This window comes from Ambystoma mexicanum, chromosome 7q, assembly GCF_040938575.1.
Source record: "Ambystoma mexicanum isolate Mex_15411 chromosome 7q, UKY_AmexF1_1, whole genome shotgun sequence".
Lineage (NCBI taxonomy): Eukaryota > Metazoa > Chordata > Amphibia > Caudata > Ambystomatidae > Ambystoma > Ambystoma mexicanum.
In genome coordinates, this window is record NC_090941.1 from 502,387,751 (window position 1) to 502,413,474 (window position 25,724).

Below are 25,724 nucleotides of genomic sequence, written 5' to 3' on the forward strand. Positions count from 1 at the left end.
CGCGGTCTAGCCTTAATTACCCCCTTGTGTCTCCTCGATGTGGCAGGCCCCCTGTACTGGAGTGGTGATCACAAGAGGATGCCGGTAGGAGTGCGGATTCCGGGGAGAGCCCCCTGAGCGGGGGGTGGTGTCATTTTGTACAAGGGGTGGCAACCACTTGGGGATCCTGTAGGGCAGCGCCCGTGGTGCGGGGCAGAGTATAGCTGGTGCGCGGGGGCCCCAATATGGTACTACAGCCAATGCGGAACAGGGGCCACGGGGCCCATCCAGGCTGAGGGGCAAGCTGGGTGGTGGGGGGGACCAGGCGCGCTCCCGCGACGGCCCGGGCTTGTTCCCAGCGTTTGCACGGGCTCCTCTGCCCGCTGTTATCACCCCTAGGAAGTCAGGCTGAGCGGGCCCCGCTGTGGTAGTGGCGGCGGGATTTTGTAGAGGTGAGGGCAGTCACAGCGTGGCAAAATGCAGTTGGCGTGCAGGGGCCCTGGAATGGGATCACGGTGCAGTGCGGAGTAGGAACCGTGAGGTCCAGTGGTCAGGCCTCTTCCAGTGGAGCCGGCCAGGTAGATGGGCAGATTGATAGGCAGGGGGCCCAGGCGTGCTTCCGCGACGGCCCGAGCCTTACCCCGGTGTCTGTGTGGGCTTCTCCGTTGGCCGTCACCACCCCCAGGGAGTCATGTGCGATGTGCTCCACTGTGGTGGCGACGATGGTGCTTCGCGGGGGTGTGGGCCGATGTGGGCAGGTCACAGCTGTGGAGCCCGGGCACGCTCCCGCGTCGGCCCGGGCCAAAGCGTATTAATGGTACCTGAGGCAGTGGGGGGGGCGCTGCTCCTCGGGTGTCGCCGCTGCTGCACTCGTTGGTCCCACGCCGCAGGCTGCTTATGGGGAGGTGGGCTGCCGGAAAGCAATGGAGATCCTCCGGGTACCCGTCCAGCACCGTAGCTCTGTGGTATTACGCCGGGTAGCGTTTGTTTCGCGGGCGAGCACAGGCAGAGGGCCCGGCTCCTCCTCCCACAGCGCAGCACGCCAGCACCAGGATCTCGTCGCGGAGAGCGCCTGTGGGGAGGGGGAGGGCCGCGTTCCGAACTCTAACGCTAATGTATGGCCCATGCAATTCTGCCTCCTCTCTTGAGGTGCATCTATATAGTCCCTTCTTTATTTCCGAGGCCCGCGTTGTTTCCATTTGTCATTACATTTGTTTAGCAATCCAGGTAAGATGTTTTTCTATGGTCCCTCGGCTTCCCTAACAACCCAATTTAGCTCACTTTAACTTCTCAATTAAGCTATCTATGTCCTTGGTTTCTCCACGGATTTAATAATTTTATTGCCCGATCGCGTGCAACTTGCTCTCATGTATGATTACATTTACTAATCCTAATGAAATTCTAAGTTTGTTACCATGTAATGATTAGCCCTTCTATTGTCTTCTACAGACTTACCACACTTGCTAGGCTTTGAGATACGCAATTTATGTATTTCTTGCTTTCTCATTCCTTCATTGGCAATTTTGGCAATTTTTTCATATTATATTTATTTTTTTTACAGAGGTTTCTTGGCATTGCCCGTTTACCCAATTTTTTAAGGCCCTATATCCAATCCAGGTAAATCTTCTCCATTTGACTTGTGGGGCTTTTAAACAAGGGTTTCAACATACCTAACTCCTTCCAATTGATTTTTAATGATAAAGCTGTTCTTTTGATTGCGCTGCTGCAGTCCTTGTCATTGCCGCATTGTAACTTATGCATTATTTGTTCCCCCCCCCTATTGCTTTGTGTTTTGTTTTCATGGACTATTCAACATCTTCCTTCCAATGAACATCAACCAAGTGTGGTATCGTTTGAATTTCATTTATAATATTTTACGTTTTTTACGTTCTATGGGGTTTCCTTTTTTGCCTCATATTAACTTGATTGCAAACTGCATCCTTGGAAAATGGCAAATTTATCACCCATTTCTTTGTCCCTGTGTATTATGCCTCCCTTTTGGTATACTTTTGATACTTGATGGTGTTGCAACTGTTATTATTTCTATAATTTTGCACAATTTGCTTTGTATTCTGTTTTGTAATTATTATTAGCCTCAGATGAAGAGCTGTTCAAGGCTCGAAACACGTGTCAGGCTATCCCTCTAATAAATCTTTTGGACTTAAGTCTATTCTTCGCATAAATCCTTTGGACTTCATGTTCTTATTTGCACCTTCCCTTTGGCGCAGTGTGACTGGGAATTGCTCGTGTTTTGTTTTGTTTTTTGTCTAGTCTGAGGCCCCGGGTCAGACATTCTCCTGCTTACCTGTTTCCTCTGTGTCCCTGCTGTGGACTGCTGCAGACTGAACTCAGCGCCCGAACTCTGCACACGCAGGGAGTTTTTAAGGGAAAGAGAGGCTCACTGAATTAAAGGGGCAGGTCTCCAAAGCAGGTCACCAAATTACAAGACGCCAAAACGTAGCTGCAGCTCCTCTTAGACCAAGTATCTGCTGTAGACTGAACTCAGCGCCCGAACTCTGCGTGCACTCCGCGCATGCCGGGAGTGTTTAAGGGAAAGAGAGGCTTGCTGAATTAAAGGGGAAGGTCTCTAAAGCAGGTCACCAAATTACAAGACGCCAAAATGTAGCTGCAGCTCCTCTTAGACCAAGTATCTGCTGTAGACTGAACTCAGCGCCCGAACTCTGCGTGCACTCCGCGCATGCCGGGTGTTTTTAAGGGAAAGAGAGGCTCGCTGAATTAAAGGGGCAGGTCTCCAAAGCAGGTCACCAAATTACAAGTCGCCAAAACGTAGCTGCAGCTCCTCTTAGACCAAGTATCTCCTGTAGACTGAAATGAACTCAGTGCCCGAACTCCGCGCGCATGCCGGGAGTTTTTAAGGGAAAGAGAGGCTTGCTGAATTAAAGGGGCAGGTCACCAAATTACAAGTCGCCAAAACGTAGCTGCAGCTCCTCTTAGACCAAGTATCTGCTGTAGACTGGACTCAGCGCCCGAACTCTGCCAATGGCTAAATGAACTGTGAAAGCATAAAGAACTATTGATACAAAAGGGGGAAAACCAGCGACAGAGGAGACAACACCACATGGGTACTCACTCGGGAAACTCTGGGCGATTACCCGATTGTTGAAACTACTATTACCAGAAGGCCTTGGGAAAGGCGCGAAAGGGTGGTCAAAGTGGTCAAACAGGGGTCCAGTAAAATCCACTGTACAGTTGAAAGTCTTTGACCCACAGATGATTGTGAAGCTACGGGAAGTGAATCCTGCCTTGTAAAACTGATGATGAAATTGGCAAGAGTGAACCCGAAGGAGGGATGCCGATAAATAAGGTACGAAGTCTAAAGTCCCAATATACAGTGTGTTGACAACAGTGTACCCGGCCAAAGGATGTCCACAGTGATCTGCTTAAAAAGACATTAAGATTCATGAATGTCACAAAATTGCACTGAAAGCCATAGTGAACTCGACGGAGGGAGGTGAACAGTAGAGTAAGATCTGAGCCCGGAAGAGTGGATCCAATGGTGAGAAGCTAGCACCCACCGACCTGTGAATGCAACAGATAATAGAACAACAGAGAAAGTCTTTGAATGTATGCCGAGTGAACCCGACAGAGGTAGGCTGATATTCGAGAGGAGTCTGATCCTGGAAGAGGGGGACCCAAGTGTGAGGACCCAGAGTGCAAACAGAAAATACATTTTGTTGAACTTTTGTTTTGTACTTTGAACCTATCAGGCGCTCAGAAGCAAGAAAACTTAACTACCGAATGCCCCGATATCATTAAGAACTTTTTGTGGATCTGAACCTGGAAGAGGGGTGCGAAAAGGAACTTTTTGTTTATTATTTGAGACACAACAGCTCCTCAAAGGCAAGATACTTTCTTTTGTAGAAAAGAGATTAACCACCGAAGGCCCTGATTGCTGAGAGCAGAACTATTGGCTCGTGTTGGGAAAGCTCGAGCGTTTGCTGTGCTCCTGAATCCTACCTTGTCCCATGATGAAAATGTGTGGATGGGAGACCCCGACTACCGCATCCTGACTTCTTATTTGTGAACCCTTGCTTCTTTCTTAAGAACATTATCCCACACTTCTTTTGTGTTTAGAGTAAGGTTTGGCAATAGGTTTTTCTTAGTATAAGCCCTTATTTGATGGTCAAAGCTTGCTCCCATCTTAGATTTAGGTTTAGATTAGGCGTTTTTCTAACCTACCTATACAGTTTAATAAACACCCTTGAACTGCAATCACTTGTGTCTGTCTATATACTGTTGCCACCATGAGTTTCTTACAGAACACAAAAGTGAAAGTGCCCTTTGAAGTGTATTATCAAGTATTCCAAAGTGCTCTAGTGTAAACGTCTGAAATATTTAAATGTATTCTGGTGTATATATAATAAATATATAATTTTATATAAGTCATAAGTGTAAGAGTTTCTTTGATGTGCATGTCTAGCTAAGGTTTGTTGTACTTACCTATAGCTCACATCTTTCTCTTAAGATAAGCCTGACCGCTCTGCCACACTACCAAGGTCCTGAGTTAGTACAGACTGATACTAAGAGTTGGAGATCTACAAACCACTGGAACAGCTTACTAAAGTCTTACTACCAGTAGGACTTTAGGAAAACTTCCCTTACACTGGACAGGACCGACTTCAAACCCCACGCTTTCACCGGCTTCAAGGAGTTTTGGGACCATGGCACACGGAAGCCTGACACGTCACCCAGCAACAACAACAGGAAGCAACAGATGACTTTGTGTGGGTTTTTCTGCTCCCCCCTCCTCTGCCCCCGCCTCTTACGCTAAGTAGCAGTGACGTCACGGTCTGGGAACACAGCTCCCCAGTAGGGGGGGCAGCTGGCACTCTTCCATGACAGCTGGAAGTGTTATTTGAAGAGCCCATGGATCCTTTCTATAGTCTCCACGGGCTTCAGTCTTCCTCTACCATCCTCTATGTCAGATAGGGTGCCTGGCTCTTTTACGCGAGATCCTTTCTCTTCTGGAGATACAAGTGGCAGGACCGGTTCCTCAGTCAGACAGGGTCTCCGGTTTCTAGTCCAGGATTTTTGCGGTACCCAAGAACAACCAGGCTGGCCTGAGGGTAGTCCCAGACCTGTCATTTTGCAACCTGTCTTTACTACTCAAACGCTTCAAGATGATTACTGCTATTCACAAAGCAGAATCCCTGTGCGCAGGTGACTGGATGTGTTCCCTAGACCTTAAGGATGTGTTTCTTCATGTCCCCTTCTACCAGCCGCATCAGAGATTTTTGCGGTTCACAATTAGGTTGTACCACTTCTAGTACACAGTGCTGCACTTCGGCCTCAATTCGTCCCCTTGTGTGTTCACAAAGCTGATGAATGTGGTGGCTGTTCTCCTCCACCTCAAGGGCCCTCACTTATACCCGTATCTGAACGACTGGCTAGTCAGGGCCAGCTCTCCCGATGGGGGCGGTGCACCCCTGCTAATGGCTGGCGGACGTTCTGCACCAGCTGGAGTTTTCTCTCAACCGGCTCTGGAACATCTCTTCCTGGGAGTGCGCTGGGACACATTGGTGCAGTGGGTGTTCCCCACGCCCGAGAGGCTCCACTGCCTCCACAAGGCGGAGGGGCACTTTCTGGCCAACTTGACCCCCTTGGGATGGTGGTACCAGCACCTTCTGGGACTGATGGCATGTTACATGCTCACGGTGCAGCATGCCTGCCTCAAATTGCGGCGCCTCCAGCTCCACCTGGCGGCCAATTGGGACCAGGAGGCAGGGTATCAGTCGGACAGGATCCCAATACCCCCGCTCCTCCACCCGGATCTTTGCTGGTGGTTGATGGACTGCAATGTGGCAGTGGGAGCCCCCTTTAACCAGCCAGAGTCCACCCTGATGATTACAGATCTGCTGGCATGGCCACAGGTGTTTCACATTCCCTCCTCCCCCATTGTTCCAGCAGACCCTGTGCAATTCCGGGTGGTGGTAGGCTGCAGCCTTATCCTGATTGCTTCCTAATGGCCCTCAAGGGCATGGTTCTCAGATCTGCCTTAGTTGTGCTCCCAGGGGCCTCTCCATCTTTCGATCCCCAGCAGCAGCGGGGCAGTGGAGCTCCCGGACCCAGCCAAGCTGGCCCTAGCGGCCTGGTTCCTGACCAGCTGAGACTGCAGAATGCTCAAATTTCAAATTACAACTTGGACATCCTACAGGAGGCCAGGAGGCCGTCTAATCGATCCCAGTATAAGAGCAAGTGGACTAGGTTTTGCCACTGGACTTGGGACAAGGGGCTGAACCCCATATCCTGCTCACTGGACGACGTGCTGGTATTCTCTACACATCTGGCTTGTTCTGGCGTTTAGGTGGATACCTGCTGCACCTATTTGGTGGGCTTTGGCGCCTGCAAGAATTTCACAGCAGAGCATGTTTTTCCAGCAGCCAACCTGGTGGTTAAGGCCCACCTCAAGGGATTTCCCAGGCTTTTTCCTCCGGTGCATAGGCTGCATCCGGTCTGGAACCTCAGTCTGGTTCTGGCGACCTTGCAGCGCAAACCCTTTCAGCCGATGGCCTCAGTGGACATCGGGCTGGTGACACTATAGACAGCACTGTAGGTGGCTCTCTCCTCTGCGTGCAGGGTCAGTGAGCTACAGGTGTTGTCATCGTGTGATCCCTTCACCACTTTTCATAGAGACAAGGTCATCTTGCGCACACATCCGCGTTTTTTGGCCAAGGTGGTCTCTCCATTCCATTTGAACCAGGAAATCTGCCTGCCGGTGTTCTTCCCAAACCCGCATTCTGAGGCAGAAAGGGTTCTACATTCCTTGGACCTCAAGAGAAGTCCTCAAGTTCTATTTTTAAGACACAAAATCCTCCTGGAAGTCTGAAGCATTGTTGATTACCTTCGGGGTCTCGTCCCCTGGCACCCAGGCTTCCAAAGTTTCTATCACCCGTTGGATGGTCTCTTGTCACAGCTCCACACTAACGGTCTTGTTCGGTGGTATCACCCAAAAGGATGGAGGAAAGGGGACGGGAGGTATGAGTAATTAAAGTTACTCACCATAGTGACTAGAGTACTCAAAGTCCATAGTCCTGTTTCCTCCATATGTCCCACCCACCTTCACCCGCTTGTATGCCACGGGCTAATACATTAAGTGTAGCGAAGTATCTAAGTGAGTCAAGTCATTGTAACTTGGGATCCTCAAATGATATACAGAAAGCCTACTTGATTGAATTCGCCTTTATGCTTTGCCTTGTCTGCATTCAAATATTATTCTTATTGGATAACTCTTCCCCCACTCTGGCATCTCAGGTGTCTACATTTGTTTGAGGTTTGTTTTTGTACTTTGTCCTAATTGCATTTAAATAGACTTCAGGCATTTCTTAGACCAGTAATCTCATATTGTTCAAGTACTTGGTGGCGCGCTTGTTGTAATGCCTTTGGGCCCCCAGCTGCTTTGGGCGGACTCACCAGTGGTGTCCAGCATCTCCGATTCTGCTTGTGCATTAGCTGTGTGGCTATTGCAGCCACTTTCCACTTTGGATTGTATGGGCGCTTCCCCAGCATGCTACGCGGCTCTGTTGTCACACGCCAGCTATTTTGCTCCCTCTGGGCTGGAGAACCTTGCTTCTGCGAACGGCTCACTAGCCAGGAGCTCCTATTCGTCTCCCTGCCTCTCCACGGCTCTCCTTGTTTGCATGTGGCTTCTCTGTCCTTGTTCCAGTGGCTTTCCATCGTTCCGCGTTCATGAGACTTAGCGTGAGGTTTGACGTCCTCTCCTGCACTCCTCCTTCCGACAGTCTGGTTGGCAAATTTTAAATGTTGCGCGTACAGAGCGAATGGGAAAACGAGTATGCATGTTGTGCATCAAGCTCCTGTCCGTTTGTACAAACTCCCTCATCCTCCTCCTCTTCTCAGTACATGAGTGGTTCTGGAAATTGGAGTCCATGGACATCATGGTCCTTTTAGCTCTTAGATGGTTTTTCTCAGAGGTCTCACCTGAATACATATTGGAAACAAAAGGGGTTATGTATGAGGGGGATCTATGAGGGGTGTGTGTCTAACTCAAAAGTGGAGGCCTGACCAGATTGTAAAGAATAGATTTCTTGATTTCCTCTACAGTGGAGAATCATTAGTTGACAATAGGTCATTTATACTTTTATAATCTGCACTTGAGGGCGGTAATGTTTTATCCAACTCTGAATTGGGAAATAGGTTAAAGCTCCCCCGGCCCCCAAATTATCACTGGTCCTTCAGCGAATTTCTCCGCCTCGGGCAGAATGTTCGCCAGAAATGCGTCTTGCTTGTCATTAAGGGCAAAGAGGGAAACCAGTGTGAATTTGTGAGCCAGTAAATATCCACCCTTAGTTTTTTCAAGAGAATGTTTCTGGCCACTAGGATTGCAACACCTCTTCCCACACTCGCGATGCGAAAGATTGATATGGAAATTGTATGTCCTCATTAAATGCATATTGTCTAATCAAAAGTGCTACATTTAGTCAAATAATTACTACAATTGTATCCCATGCAAATAAATATACCGGGTGTGCTGCCTGAACCCTAACCTGAAATACATCTATTAGTGCACATTAAAATATCTGTTGGGGTTTCATGTAGATGTGAATGTGCAAGGCCATCAAGGTCACTGCAACAGATGCTATTAATGGAAAAAGGTCCATATCATGGTGGAGTTTATAATGGCAGATTGTAGTAGGGATGGTATGCGATTGTGATGATAGATGAGGCATCTTGCCGTGACAGTGTTTCACAAAATACATGCTGGGATATAAATGTGCTAACTGTTAGGACAATCTCAGTGAATAGAAAACCCTATCAAGTCCTATTGAAAAATGTTATTAACAATAGGGAAATACCTTTGAGTCGTTTTAATATCATAATTTTAAAGCAAACATGTTTAATGCATTCCCCCTCTTGCTTTTGTCTTAATAAAAGTATACAATTTTAACAAAAAGTGGAAGTGTTTCGTTTCAACATTTTACGGTATATATATATATATATGGGTCTTGACAACGTGCCCTGAGATACTACCAGAGGGGTGGAGGGGTCCCAGATCTGAGTGCCGCCAAATCAAATGTATATTTGATTACTTGATAAGTCCTACTGTGCCTTGTGCTTGACGAAAAATTCTTGCAATTTCATTCTGCTATAAAGGGCTTCTAGATTTGGCAACATTTTATAGAGAAAACCGGTTGAAGAAGCTCTGCCAGCAAACCATCAAACAGGGCATTTGTGAAGACAATGCAATATCTCTTCTGGCAGCTGCAGTCAAGTATGAAGCTCGGGTATGGAAATTGGTTTCCCTATTGTCAATTAATGAGTTTACATGTTTTAGATGTATTGTTTTGAATCTGGCGTACCACTATTGCTAGCGTATACATTACTTTTCTTTGTATTGTGGTAATCAAAGGTATGCTTGTGGTGAGAGTGTGTTCAAAGAGGAAACCTTAACTGCTCAAGTTTGTATTTATGCCATTGTTAACCGATTCAGAAAGGTAGATGAGCATCCCACATGACATATGTTGACCTGTTCAAAGTCAAACCTGCCACAAGCAAAAGTGCAATTAACTCCTGGGTTTTGTCACCCCAAAGGTCAACAGGCCAGATACATTGCATGAGTGCTGCTGCACATGTTTTACTCTTTTTGTGGTGGTTAAAATAAATAAGCCAGTTTTCAATCATCCCTCAGGTTGGGCCTTTAAAGATAGTTCTAGGTTTTAGAACTCTTCTCCCTTGGAACTGTGGAATTCTCTGGCCTTTCTTCAGAGGGAGCAGAGAAGCATATGAATGTTGGCACCTATCTACTCTTCATTCAGCATTTCTGCTCGCCAGTCATCAATTGAGTCAGTTGATGTTCTGAAACCTAAATGTCCCTTTTCACAGCTCAAGCAATGCGTCCCATGATGTAAAGCTCAAAACACATATCAATCTCTGAAAGTATTGTGAACAATAAACACAAATGTAACTGAATACCATAACAGTATTTGAATTAGGACTTTAAATACCCTACATGGTTGGAGGAATATAGTACATTAATGTGAAGCATATTAAAATTACATTTGATAAGTGAGGAGGATGGCTGAGAAGGAGGTGTGAGGAAGAGAAATTAAGATGTCCTAAAATGTACACTAGTGGTTCATTTTAGGACATACTCATTTCCCCTTCTTAAAACTCCTTCTAACTCATCAGTTTTGATTCTTATTCATAACACTTCACTCCTCCTTACCTGTTAGAAATGAGAAAGAAAACTGATGAATAAAGAGGGTGATTGTGATGGGAGAAGTCATTCATTCTCCTCACTCATTGTAATGTGCTGCACAGTAATGTATTGTCTTCCTGCAACTTTGTATAGAAGTACAAGTGTGCAAATACTAAGGTTGCATTCAGTTGAACATCTGTTTCGTGCCTCACAGCATAGGAAGCATTGCATGAGGTGTGAAGAAGATCATTCATTCATGATGCCAACCTCTGATGACTGTTGCCAGTGGCTGATGACTGTGTGATGATTGATGCATGAATTGTGAGAAGTATTAAGGTATGCAGTGTGAGGGTGAGGGGAACAACTAATGACTGAGGAGAAGGATAACTAAGGATGAAATGTGAGGAGCATGAATGATAATGTCCTACAATGTGTGATGAGTAAGGAGGAGCAATGAGACTTGAGAAGGAGACAAAAGTGAGGCCTGATGAGCACTGAGGTGTGAGAAGGCTTGTTCTGATACATTTCTGTGTTCAGTGTTTAAAGACTGCCGATTTTCTATCTTCTCTCAATGTTAACGTTCTTTTTTGTCAAGAGAAGAATAACACTTTGTTCCTCTGCCTTCTAGGTCAATGTACCATTTCTGGCAAACATGAATGAAAAAAAAGTATTACTTAATATTATATTCTCTGCATACATTTCCAACTTTTTGCTCATCAAACATGTATTTTGTCTTAAAGTGCAGAAGGCTTAACAGCTGTGGCTTTATTTTTTCTAACAAGATGTTATGTTACAACATTTATATAGCGCCAAAGCCCTAAGGCATCTAGGTGCTCGCTCACAGACAGAAAGAGAGACAGATAAACAGCCAACAGTTTACATAAACAGTGTCGTTTTCAATGATTTTCTGAAGGCTATGTGATTAATTTCTTCCCTGAGTATTTGGGGCAGTTCATTACATGTGTATGCCACAAGCACTGGAAAAGAGAGTCCGTTTCCCCACGCTCTCTTGACCCTAGCCACTTTCAAAAGTTGAACAGAGGAGGATCGAAGATTTCTAGCAGACTTATATAGGTACACTTTTTCCTTCAAATAGCTGGGTGCAGATCCGTAAATGCACTTGTGACAGAGGGTCAGTAATTTGAAAGTGATCCTAGCTGATATAGGCAGCCAGTGCAGCTCCTTCCTAGCGAGAGTAGTCGGTTGATTCCGTTTCATGCCGTAAACAATGTGGACAGCCGCGTTTTGGATTGTTTGCAGTCTAGGAATGTCTTCCTTGCTGGCACCACCCAGTAAGGCATTGCAGTAATCCACACATGGAAGAATAATGGCCCTAACCAATTTAGCTCGATTGTTTTTAGAAATTAACGGAGTCACCTGCCTTAGCACTCTGAAATAATATTGGGTGTTTTTCACGATGGCATTTACCTGGGCACCTGCATTCAGGGTGGCTTCCAAGTATGTGCCCAAGGTCTTTACCTTGTTGACTACCGCTATCTGGCTGCCTTCCACCAGAAAACTGGAAAAGCTGGGGGCAACATTTTCCCTAGACTTCATAAGTTCTGTTTTTCCTGCATTTAGGCACAGCCAATTTGTGCTCATCCAGTTTTGTATAACTTGATAGCCCTCACCAAGCTTGTTCTGATCCTCCTGGTAGTCTCCCGACAACTCCAGTGACAACTGGAAATCATCCGCATAATTTGTGAAGAAAAAGCCAGTCTTTTTAGTTCTCTACATAGGGGAACTATATAAATGTTAAAAAGTAGAGGGGACAAGCACGCCCCCTGGGGAACAGCACACATAATGGTTTCCACCTCAGAGGATGAGTCTCCCCAGTACACCCTAGATCTTCTGTCTTCCAAGAAAGACTTGACCCAGTTTATTGCCTTATCGGCAAGTCCACTCGTGTCTCGCAGCCGCTTTAGTAAGATCCCATAGTCTAGCAGATCAAAAGCTGCGGACAGATCCCATAATACCAGCAACCCTGATCTACTTTTCGCCACTAAAGTCATCATGTAGGTCTGGAGCTCCACCAGAGCACTTTCCGTACCGTGAAAAAGGCGGAAACCTGATTGCCTTCCATGTAATCGACCAGAGTTTTCCATATGGAGTTGGAGGTGGGTTGTGGCCACCTTATCAACCAGTTTTAGTAAAAACAAGGTATTCGTAATAGGCCGAAAGTTTGTGGCATCCTTAGGATCCAGACCTGCCTTCTTCAATAAGGGTGTCACCGCCACAGCTTTAATAGCTTGCGGGACAGTGCAATGCCTAAAGGAAGTGTTGATAAATCTGCACAGAAACGGTGCAAAGATATCCCAATAACCCAGAATTATCTTAGACTGGATAAGATCCCCTGGACAGCTAGTGGGGTTCATAGCTCCCATGATATTGATGATTTCGGTAACTGATATTGCAGGGAATTGAAAACCTTAGGTTTGTCCCTGGCAAATGAGGGGTTTGTCGCCTTGACTCATCTCAACACTCCCTATGGTAGAGGGGTCTGTATGTCATTTCTGACTGTCTAACTCATTTCTGATTTTATTTTGGGCACATAGTAATTTATCAGAGATTGCTTTCTGAGTTCTAATGCAATCATCCTGGGTAGGGATAATGGTATGATTTAGTACACTCGGTTTCTCCCATGACCTAAAGAGGCAGAAGAGTTCCTTGGTTTTATTTCCTGCAATGTCTGTCTAGTCATTATAATATGTTAACTTAGTATCTGTAATTTTATCTTTATAAGCTTTTTCATGGAGTTTCCAAGCCTCTTTTTTAATTATATTTTAGATGGTTAAACTCTGCATAAGATGGCACTTGGTTGCTACAGGCACTTTGACCAGAATAGTACAAAATTCAGGAGGGACTGACTTAGCTTTGAACTCCAAAAGTAAAGCGCATGATCGCTTATAGATAGTTTTTTCATGAAGGAGAACTCTCCTTGCAGTTCGGTTTCAAAATCATGCAACTTAGTGGTGTAGTCAGCATATGTAGACAGATACCTAAGAGCTCCTGCCATTGCCTTTCGAAATCCTAAAATAATGTCAATGCACCACCACACCGACACTGACTAACAAAATACTTCTCTGGAACATTTGGTGCATCAGGCGGCTGCGTCCCCTAGTGTTCTGGTGAATAATTGGTGCTGGAACAGGTGCAAATGCAGTCGGTAGACCAACATGGCTTCCTCCTGAGTCAGTTGATCCATCTGAAGGAAAAATGGGATGCAGATGGTCAGAAAGACACCCAAGTCCCTGCTAGGTAAGCACCTGAGACCATGCTCATTGGGGGAACACAGCCAGTGCACTGTGGAGCCCCTACAGTGGAGGATCCGAGGCCCGGTGTAAGGGTCCCCTGACCCTAAAATGGCCACTGGATGCTGACACTGTGAGGTTGCAAACGGCAGAGCCCCAGGCTTGAGCAGCACAATCCTCACTGCACTCTACGCCACTGCTGACACACACGAGCGGGTGCCTCTTTTCCCCCGCCCCAAGACGGGGGAGCCTGGGACTGCTGTTGGAACATTAAGCCAGTTGGGGACGCTGGAAGAGGGGTTAATCTGACGTACAGGAGCAGCTTAGGTAGCAGTGTCACAGAGTCCAGAGAGGAGGCTGCAATCACTGGGCATAAAGCTCATTTAATCGTGTGGCAAACGCCGAACTAGACGTCGACATCAAACTCTACCCTTCAAGGGTAGAGGCTCAATAGACGGTTGCAGAGCAGGCGCTTGTCGCCATGGATTACCAGCGAAAGGAGACAATCCATCAGAGGTATTCCAGCAACATAGATTGTGGATATATAGGGAGGGCAGGCTGGACCCCAACAACCTAATATGGATAAGTATGCAACACTGGTTGGTCTAACATAAACTCCTTGAATTGCAGCAAATCCTGACTCAGAGACAGATAATCAACTGAGCCTAAAAGACCGAATTGCAGCGGTACAGAGCTTCCAGGTGGTCCTGGAGGCCAAGATGGGCACCATAGGTGAAGAAATGAACTTACTCTGAATTGACATGCACACGATCACCAAAAGACAGTAGGCAATGTTCTCAAAGGTGACAACATTAGAAGGGGAAGAATTATTTCTGAAAAAGCAGTTTTCTGATGTACTGCAAAAACAAAGGCCCTAGAAGCGAGAGCCGAGAATGCAGAAGAAAGCTCCAGGAGAAAGAACCTGCGCATAGTCAGGCTTCCAGAAGGTGAAGAAGGGGGTTCCATGGAACATTTTCTGGAGCAATGGTTGCCGGAGACATTTGGGACCAAAGACTTCTCGAGTTGGTTCATGGTGGAACAGGCCCACAGTCTCTTCGTGGATACTACCACCAGGAACCAGACCCCAGGACCTTCGTGGACAGGATATTCAATTATCGAAATCAGGAAGCAAACCTGCTGATAACCTGGAGGAAGAGCCCAGTACAACGCTTCAGTTATGGTGTTCCCAGATTATACCAAGAGAGTGCAGCAACATCAACACAACTTTGAGGCTATCAAACTCGTATTAAGCATGCTATGTTGAGGTGAGGCCAAACCAGAACAGAGGCGGAACAGATAAAGAGTTGGTTTATAATACTCTTCTTTATTCTCTACTTTCTATCCTTTTTTGCGAATTATCTCTTTAATAGCTAACTGCAGCCCTCATAGACCAAAAGTCACAGATATATGAACTCCGGGATGAAGGGAAATCAGCCCTCCTTTTACTCCTGGATTTATCAGCTGTTTTCGACCTGATCGACCACAGGGTCCTATGCAGTCACCTGGACACGGCAGCTCACTTCTCTAAAGAAGCCACAGCATGGATACAATCATTCCTAACCAACAGGACTATGAGGGTCTTCTCTCCTATGGCAGCAGCCAACCCCATCCCCATAACTCGCGTATTGCCCCAGGGATCTTGCTTCTCACCCACCCTCTACAATATCTTCACCAAGCCCCTTTTCGATAATCTGGACCTTCTGGGTGTCACCTACACTAACTATGCAGATTCTCCTACCGCTTACCGGTGATTACGACAAGGATTTGGCCTTGGTGAACAGGATATATCTAATCATCCAGGCATGGATGGCCACCCACGGTCTATGCTTGAATGATGAAAAAACAGAGATCATCAACCTGGGCACTCCCGCGACCCTCAAAAAACTCAGCTCCAAATACTCAGCATTCAACATAGACAACAATATTATTACTGTCTCCAAGGAGGTTAAAACTCTGGGTTTCTATCTAGACTCCACTCTCTCCCTCAACAAGCGGGGCAAAGCCTTGGCATCGGCCACGGCATACACATGCAAGTTGATTAGAGCAGGCAAGTCCTTCCTGTCACAGGACAGTTGCATCACCCTAGCCAGAGCCCTCATCTTATCCGGGCTGGACTACTGCAACGCTCTATACATAGGAGCCAATAAACAAACCATCAAAAAAATCCAACTCCTACAAAATAATGCACTGAGAGCAGCCCTAGGAATCCCCAAGAGAGTATATATCTCTAATACTAGAAGAGCCAACAACTGGCTCTCCACTCATGACAAAATAAAACTAAAAACTGCCTCCCTCACCCACAAATGCTTGAACAATGCAGCACCCCGTTATCTAGCCGATAGATTCACCTTGAAGCCTACCTCAAGAATCACCAGACTCACCAACACCAACTACCTCTGGGTCGCTAGATACAAACGTGCAAAAATCGGAGGCAGCAGCTTCCAGGTCAAGGCAGCACTCCTATGGAACTCTCTACCATCCCCTCTAAGAATCGATCAAACCTATCACAAGTTACGCCAGAGCATCACCAGCTGGCTCAAAGATGCCGACATCTAGCCACACACCTTGCTGACTTTGCCCGGCAACTATCTCTACACTGCATGCACCAACCACACCAACTACTGTGTAAAACTATGCATGCCTCAATGTACCTACCTGCATACATCGTAATATTATTGTGTATATATCGTAATTTTATTGTGCCCACATGTAACCAATCGGCACCTGCACACAAATGCATTTCACATGTTGTAACCAAGCTTTGAATATCCTTATGCCTTGCGCCTGAATACCCTCGGGTCACTACAAATAATAAACTAAACTAGTTCACCTGCATGGCGCTGGGAGCGGTAACACATCCTCCTCATGGAGGTCGGGAACCAGCAGTCCTCCCTCGGTGGTGACTACCAGGTGCCAGGCACATAGACTACAGGTATTTCTTGAGATGTGTCTTCACGTCATTGAGTTATGTTTATGGTTGAGTGTTATGTAATGTTGTTGGGGAGGTTCTAGGAATGGAGAGGCAGGGCGTAGGGCGGGGGCGAGGGGCGTGTTGAGATACGGATATAGTTCGACCGACAAGGTCTTGGTTCTGGCAATCGCACCCTCATGGGATGCATGGGAAGGGAGACAGCAGGGATTCAAGGCTCAGAAAAAATGTGAACTAATAAAATAATTACGTAAAATGTCATAGGAATGGGCCATGCTGTTTAAAAGGTGGAAACATGGAGAGTACATTAAGAGGTGTGTGTACAGATAGCATTCATCTAAGAAAAGCATCTAACATCAACAGAACTTAACAAAATAAAAGCTAACTGGAGGCGTGGGGTTACAAGGTACATCCTACTCATCCTTTTCGAGAGGTGACCTCATCTGGATAGGGAGTGGAGTCCTGTTACAGATCTCTAAAGTTCTCAAAGACAAAGAAGGGAGAGCGCTGGTAGTGGAGGGTAATAACAGGCTTCCAATAGGATGAGGGGGACATATGCTTGGTTAATTACCATGCTCCTTATACATGTAACATGCTCTTTCCCTGAGATCATTGAACTGATAGGAGGCTAACGGTATAGGGAACTCATCTGGAGCCGTAACTTTAACTGCCTGCTTGATCCAAACCTGGATAGATCAAACATAAAGCTGCCTACAAAGTCCAAGCGTCATTATCCCTGAGCCAGATGATAGAAGACCTACACTTCGCAGAGCTCTGGCGGGAACAAAGTGGGAAGTTAAGGGGATAGTTGAGAGGGATACATTTCGTGGTATCAGGGATGTGCAGTACATGAGGAAATAGTTCTGCACAAGAGACTAGAAGTGCAGGCTGAACTATTTAGGGAGCCTATGTTACAGACACAACATCCACTGGGAAGACATGATTGTATACAATACACAAAGTATCTGTGGTGAGGGGGATGCATCTGGATGCCTACTGGCCTGGCTCCTAAAGGGGCAAAAATCACCTGGTGTCATCCCACAAATAGTGGATTCTTGTCTCACAAATGTAAGGGGGCGGAAGTATGAGACTGACACATAGGGGCCATGATGGGTTCTATAGACTTTTATTGTTATCAAATGAAAAGGAAAACATACCTGTCCCTATCTCTAAGAGGGGTTTCTCTGCGTCAACTAAACACTATGGGTTCTATCAGGATGACCGTTGAAATTAAATAATCCAACGTCTTGTGTCAAAAACCTATTTCCGTCCTTTACACTGACTAAACTAAGGAAAGTGTTGATCTTCTTGATAATGAGGGAAGATGTTTTAGCGCAACCTAAAGAGGTTGTGGGAGGGGTAAGGGTAGTTTTACTGTCCGTAGGAAAAGGGGATTACAGAATCTCACCCGTGGGTACCCCACTCCTAATCCCCAAGGACCCTCCACCCAGGTGATCCTCCCTCGCTTGTCCACCCCCAGGTTCTGGTTCCAACAGCAATGGGTGTCGCCTGGCCACCTGAGCAGAGGATCGAGAGGGAGGAGGAGTGAGAATACCCCCAGGTTGCTCACATTTGGCTAGCCCGTTTGAGAGACTGTTCCTTCAATAGACTGTCCATTGTAAACATTGTATATCCCATGATATTTCCCCAAAAAGTATGTAGATTAAACATGTTTTTCGTATACACTGGGAAAACACTGTTGCGCTCCATTATCCCTGTTACAATGTGTAAACACTGATGTACACCAAATTTCTTCATTTTGTGAAAACACTGGAAAACCACCACTGACATTGACAAAACATAAACACTGAAAACCAGAAACCCTAATAATACCTAAGGAGAAATAGACAGTGTTCATTGACCAGTACAAGACAAAGAAGAAAATAGGGGTCCATACCCCCGAGAAGAAAACTTTAAGGAAGCCAAGAGGATTACAAAATAGGACGTGGACAAGTTCTATGAAAGAACTGAAGGAACTGGTGAAGAAAATAGCCAAAGGCTATTTAAAGCTTATATATTGAACACTTTAGCTGGAAAGATATCTTTGCGCCAAAGGAGAATGGGGTCATTCTCCTGGTCTTTAGTTGGTTAATGTCGGTGTCAGGACAAGTTAGTTTTGGGACTGAGGACAGACGTTTGATTTAGGACTTCCACCCTGATGACGAGCACACTAGTTTTAGTTGGGTTAGGCAGGGCAACCCTTAGATTAGGGAAAGTAAGGGAATTTCTCTTTATTTTGAATAATGTACAGTTAAAACATGGTGGACCCAAGTCTGTCTCATCCTTCTGATCTGCTACACTGCACAAGTGCTCCCACCCTGCCCATGTAACAACACATCATATTGGCCTTGCTCCTTATGCGAGTACAAAAATGTCATGCCACAACAAAAACATTTCCAGCCTTCCTGCTCCATTGTTCTATAAACACCCATCCAAACACTCCTTCATGTAATAACATTAATCAGGTTGGCTTTGCCCAAAAATGCCAGTAAAACATGTAAGAAAATGTCTATGCTATAATGCCCCTTGCCTGAGCCCCAGCCTTGCACACACATATTCATATCCACTCACCCAGTGAGAGCTGGTGATTTTCTTAATTGGAGTGGGGTACACTTTTCCCAGAAATGTGCTAGTGATGGAGCGTCTACCCTCCAAACCGCTGAGAACATTTTTAGAATGATAAGATATGATTTGGCATTTATAACGCGCCTATACACAAGTGTTTCAAGGCGCGATGCAGCAGGGAGTGGGAACAGAGGGAAGACCGAGACAGCAATCCTACTAGGCTGAGTGTCATTCAGATCGCGCAAGTGCAGGGGAAGGGGGAAGAGGAAAAGTGCGGAGTGGGAGGTGGGAAAGGGACAGTGCAGTACATGGGGTAATAGAATAAATAACAATAAGAGAAGTAGGGCCAGCTGGTGGCAGGTTACAATGGTGCAATATGCAGCACACTTTCTGTAAATGAATTGGGTAAAAATCCACACCATTTGCAACTGATTTTGTAGCGTAACTCTAATCTAAAAATCCAATAGATGCAAGTCACCAACAGTGCACAGGAGCATTTCCCAACAAACCTTCATGATGCTTTTGCCCACAATATATGCCAGGAGAAAAAAATGTTCATGCTTGATGTGCCCATACATTTCCATAATGGCTGCACGTATATATATATCCACGTATATATATATCCAGTATTCCGATATAAGAACATAATGCTGGTAATGATACTATAAGAAAACATGTCCATGCTGGCTTTGCCATTAAATGGCAGTATCCCACGTAATGACATTAAAAATGGCATGGCATCGTAAGAAAACATGTGCAAACTGGCTGCATAATTTAGGCCAGTCTAGACACTTAATAACATTGTTTGCTTTACCCTTGATGCCCAGTAAATATTACCATGCCACACTAAGAAATAGCTAGACCTGCTGTGCCAAAATACCAGTCTAGCCAGATAATAACACTATCATGCTTACTTTATCATAGATTCCCAGTTAAAAAAAGAGCCAGACTACAGTAAGAAATAGCTAGACTGGCTGCACTTAAATACCACTCTAGCCACATAATAACACCTATTAAGCTTGCTTTATATAGATCCCCATTGAGAAATATCATGCCCCAGTAAGGCATAGCTAGACTGGCTACACCAAAATGCTAGTCTATCCATGTAATAACAGATATCCTTGTTTTTATCATGGATGCCCATTTAAAAAGGCAGAGCCTATGCTGCGTAGTCCCCCGGGTCCCCTTTCCACCGTCATGGCGCTGGTTTACCCATGCTTGTCGCTGCTAGCTCCATAACCCGCGTCCCAGCTTCCCTTCCTATGTCCTGCCTCCTGCGCCTTCCCCCCGGACCCTATTGGTCAATCTGCCTGTGTGTGCATGCAAGGGCCTAACCCTCTGCACGCCAGCTCCCTGTGCCTTTTTCCAACTTGGCATCAGGTGAGCCTGTGCTGCGTGGTCCCCCGGCTCCCCTTTCCACCATTATGATGCTGGTTTACCCATGCCTGCTGCTGCAAGCTCCATAACCTGCGTCCCAGCTTCCCTTCCTATGTCCCGCACCCTACCCCCGGACCCTATTGGTCAATCTGCCTGTGTGTGCATGCAAGGGCCTAACCCTCTGCATGCCGGCTCCCTGTGCCTTTTTCCAGATTGGCATCAGGTGAGCTTGTGCTGCGTGGTCCCCCAGACCTCCTTCCGTCATCATGGCGCTGGTTTACCCATGCCTGCCGCCGCAAGCTCCATAACCCGCATCCCAGCTTCCCTTCCAATGTCCAGCCTCCTGCGCCTTCCCCCCGGACCCTATTGGTCAATCTGCCCGTGTGTGCATGCAAGGGCCTAACCCTCTGCACGCCGGCTCCCTGTGCCTTTTTCCAACTTGGCATCAGGTGAGCCTGTGCTGCGTGGTCCCCCGGCTCCCCTTTCCACCATTATGATGCTGGTTTACCCATGCCTGCTGCTGCAAGCTCCATAACCTGCGTCCCAGCTTCCCTTCCTATGTCCCGCGCCCTACCCCCGGACCCTATTGGTCAATCTGCCTGTGTGTGCATGCAAGGGCCTAACCCTCTGCACGCCGGCTCCCTGTGCCTTTTCCCAGATTGGCATCAGGTGAGCCTGTGCTGCGTGGTCCCCCGGACCTCCTTCCGCCATCATGGCGCTGGTTTACCCATGCCTGCCGCCACAAGCTCCATAACCCGCATCCCAGCTTCCCTTCCAATGTCCAGCCTCCCGCGCCCTCCCCCGGACCCTATTGGTCAATCTGCCCGTGTGTGCATGCGAGGGTCTAGCTCCCTGTGGCTTTTTCCAACTTGGCATCAGGTGAGCCTGTGCTGCGTGGTCCACCGGCCCCCCTTTCCACCATCATGGCGCTGGTTCACCCATGCCTGCCACCACGAGCTCTCTAACCCGCGTCCCAGCTTCCCTTCCTATGTCCTGCCTCCCACGCCCATACTTAGATATAATTGTGAACGTCAGCCTGCATCACATCCAGATAGATTTATGAATACTAGTATGTGCCACACTTAGATATTATTGTGAACACTAGCCTGCGTCGCATCTAAATAGATTTATGAATATTAGCATGTGACACATCTAGATAGATTTATGAATACTAGTATGTGCCGCCCGTAGATATAATTGTGAACGTTGGCCTGCGTCGCATCTAGATAGGACTGTGAAGGTTAACTAGCGTTGCACTTAGAAGGAATTGTGAAGTTAGCAAGTCCCACACTCAGAACTGTGAATATTAGCATGGGCCACACTTAGATATAATTGTGAACACTAGCCTGCGTCGCATCTAGATAGATTTGTGAATATTAGATTGTGCGACACCTAGATAGAATTCGAAACACTACCCTGTGCCGCATATGACTAGGATGTGAAGTCTAACCTGGTGTAGCCTCCATCTATGCCTAGCATAAGCGGAAACCCTTATTGCGGAACCGGGTCCTTTGCCTCACTTTACAGGACTCTCAACTCAAGGGATATCCTCCATCTTTGTCCATTGTATGGTGAAACGTAGTGTATTATGAGACCTTGGCCTCTGCCCCACCGCACAGGACACTTAACTCTAGGCATATAACCATACTGTTAAGGTCAGCTCCGAGACCTATAACCCACTAACCAAAAAAGCTCAAACTCTGCATACTTAACTTACATAGCAACATACACAACCACCTCTCATACAGCAAGACGCACGCACTTCACCACACCGCAACAACAAACAAACACAAAGCTGCACCAACAGCACACCAATCCGATACTCACACCAAAGCTCAGTGCACGGTGTAAACCGAACTGAAGCCGCCAACAGCACACCACTTTTCGCACTATCCTACTCCCTCCTCACACTACTAACCCAACATACCTTCTTGTTTACAGATCTGCCTGAGCGCCTTGGGACCAACTCTGTTGGTGACGGTGCGCTATACAAATACCTTTAACATTAACATAATAGCGCACCCCCCATGCACCTACCCTCTGTGTCAACCTGCCAAAATTAGCTTCTCTGCCTAGCAGAAGCACACATACATTCACTCGCTCATTTGCACACAATATTCACTTGCTCATTCAGACACGCACCCATACACCATACACTTGCTCATTCACACATGCACCCTGCCACCCATACATCATACACTAATTCAGACAAACATTACATAATGCACACCCTTGCATGCACGCATACATACATACATTCATCATAAACATGCAATACACTTGCAGGCACACATGCACGCCCACTTACAGAAACATTTCTTTTTTCTTGCCAGTTTCCAGAATCCGTTGCCCTGTCCCCAAGGGACTCCTCTCCAGGCAAGGCCCTGGCTCCCACTGTCTACGCAGACATGAACCAGGAAGCAGGGAGGACTTCCTGGTTCCTCACCTGCACATTGCAGCCCTGGCTCCTCCAACTCAAGTCACAAAAGAAATTAGGTATTTTTGAAGTCCCAGTGCATGCACAAGTCTTATGGGCTTCCACAATATGGGGTGACACCCCTGCCCCCGTGGGAGTTGCTGAGGCCCTTGCTGCACCATTGAGTTCCCTCACATGTTTGCCATCAGAAGAAGCAACTATTATCACGACATGTGCAATATAAAAAGGATAGAAATAAAAGTTGAATAGAGAACTGTAACAATTGCCATGGGGGTTAGCAGAGTACAGTATTCACAGGGGCAATCGGTATGAGCTTGCTCCACTTCACACTGGAACCAAAATAAATGGATGTTAAATTTGAAGCAGTTCATGTAGGCTGTGTCTCAGAAGATGCTAGTTGCCTAGCCCCTTCACGTGGAGGGCAATTCCTCCTAGGTTTTCCAACCCAGTTCCAACCTCCAGGGGCTATTCTGGGTCTGCACGGATGGGAGGTGCTATCTTGAGCAGTGTCCATTAAGTGTTCCACTTCACAAGGCGATGATCCAGTTTTAGTTTTTATATGAAAAGAGGAGCAAACTGGGGCAGTATGTAATTCCCTTGGCCCTAGCCCGTGAGGAGACTTCCTTAAAGGATCATTGATTGGTCAAGGTGGAGGAGGAGAGAGCATGAAGCAGGGTTATTTTGGCATCCTTGTAGAAAATGTCTCCCATAGTTCTAGCAGTTTTAAAGATCATTTGGTGAGTTTGATCAAGGACAGTTTGCTCATCCACTGGAAGAGACAAAATGTTCTTGAGGAAGTCTTTATCCATAGCTGTTGTCTTCCTCCAGCTCATCTTGCTTAACCAATACTGTAACCACACAACCTACTTCTGTGGTACACAAAATCCCACCAGCTACCTTGCAAGCAATAAAAGAGGCTGTTGATCCATATCTTTCGAAAGACAACAGTCCTCTGCATATACTGCAACACACCACTCTGCAGGGGGGAGCAATTTCAAAGTGTTTTTGACGCTGTAATCAAGGAGCATGAGAAACACTACCCCTTACCTTAGAAGTAACACATGTGCAGCATCTTCCCCTGTCCACCTGCCACTTCATATTAGTGCCTTCTTTTCCTGCCACAGGAACTTCAGAAGGCACCCCTTCACCTCCCTAAACATAGAGTAGGGAATCTGTATAAGGATCATCTGAAATTAGTACAGGCTCCTGGGGAGGAAGTTCATTTGTGTTATAAATGCCATATCATATCATTTTAATAGCATTCTTCCTCCCTAAACATGAAATCGTTAATTTCCCCCATTTCTCCATATTCCCAAACAATTTCTGTAGGAGTGGACGAAAATTTGCATCGTATAGCCCGCGCATTTCCCTTGTGACATTTATCCCCAAATAACGGAGACGATCTTCAATAATGTTCATGTCCAATGGGGCAATCCTCTGCGCGGCACCCTCCCCCATCTGGTCCAATGGGAACAATATGGAGTTACTCTTATCGATTTCAAAACTAGATTCGACTCCATATTGTTCAACCACCTCCACCACTGCAGGGACTGAAGATACTGGGTGCCTAAGGTGCAGTAGTATGTATGAATCCACATTTTGATGTAGATTGACTTGCGGCAAAGGTGAAATTTGTGTCATACTGGTACGGGACTGAAATGGCGCCACCACATCTGAAACTAGAGCGATCAGCAGTCGGGTCGTCAGACCTGCGAACTCTGCTGCTGCACTCCACCTGTAAAGATGACTGTCCATTTGACTCTGCCCAGAATACAATAGCAGCATGGCAGGCTATATTTCTGAGAACAGGGACACTGAACACATATTATAAATGGGTCCCGGTATGGATATTCCCTGAACTCCATCCTACCTGGGATGTGGCGCTCAGCAACAAGTGGGAAAGGCTGGGATACAGGTTCCTGGGAGATTTGTTCCCTGAAGGCCAATTTCTAATGCTGAAAACCTGTAGGGAGGGGATACTCCAGTTTCACAGGCTGAGGGCGGTGGTATCCAAGACGTGGGACTGCTATCCATTTGAGCCCCCCGTAAGTGAGTTACTGGCTTATATAATTAACTTATATGGCTGTGGTAAGTTACTTGTCTCATTATAATATAAAATGATTATTGAGAAGACACCGGAGACGACAGTGGGGCTTAGTGGACAGTGGGCGCCAGCCTTTGACAGAAGGATACCTGATGAGCTATTTGATAGGATGTGAAGGCTTATGAAATCCGTCTCTCTTAATGTCGGACTTAAATTAAAGGATAGTTCCGGGACTTTTTTTTTATTGTCCGTACGGTTCGGCCATGTGTTTAGCATAAATCGGTAGATCGTAGAAAACTTTCCTATGGACCTTACCCGACTTTTCGTCCATTAACGCACTCGAAATCAGCCGCCATTTTCTGATAATCCTATCATTTCCCCCCATCGACCTGGCTCACCTGCTTTTGCGGCACTAAATCAAATCCCCCGCCCCTGAAACAGACTTTATCAAAACATTCATATTCCCCGCCTCTATCCATGACGTGACTGTGCTGCGTAGGCAAACGCGCCCAGGCGTCTTCTACGCGACTCCACACAGAACCCGGAAACCAACACAGATCAGCTCACAACACAGCGCGCCACAAATCGGAATATGAAACTGTACTTTTAAATCAAACCGCAAGATTGTAAATTTGGTAAAGTACATTTATTTGACATCAAATGTTTAGAGAATATTCAGCGATTTTCATTTTTATTTGCTCACGTTCCAAAAAGTTCGTTTTGAGGCACGCGATGTTCCTTTGCTGTACACAGGGTCTTAGATCATCTCACAATACAGCGCCACAATTCGGAATATGAAACTGTGGTTTAAAAGCAAACGGCAAGATTGTACATTTGGCAAAGTACATTTATTGGACATCAAATGTTTAGAGAATATTCAGCGATTTGCATTTTTCTTTGCTCTTGATCCAAAATAGTTCGTCTTGAGGCAAGCGATGTTCGTGTGCAGTACACAGGGTGTTGGT

At 46.4% G+C, this 25,724-nt stretch overlaps 1 protein-coding gene across 9 annotated transcripts in view; it reads left to right on the forward strand.

The window, feature by feature from the left end:
• RCBTB2 (RCC1 and BTB domain containing protein 2) overlaps window positions 1-25,724 on the forward strand; it is a 1,530,600-nt gene that overhangs the window by 1,395,682 nt on the left and 109,194 nt on the right. For 7 of the 9 annotated variants that reach the window (XM_069639837.1, XM_069639838.1, XM_069639842.1 and 4 more), the window contains one exon: window positions 9,112-9,242. The exons of 1 other annotated variant lie outside the window; for it this stretch is intronic. In XM_069639837.1, the coding sequence (XP_069495938.1) occupies window positions 9,112-9,242 (131 nt within the window). Of the gene's footprint in view, window positions 1-9,111; window positions 9,243-25,724 lie in introns of those variants that run through there. One more of the 9 variants, XR_011284121.1, reaches the window with a different exon arrangement.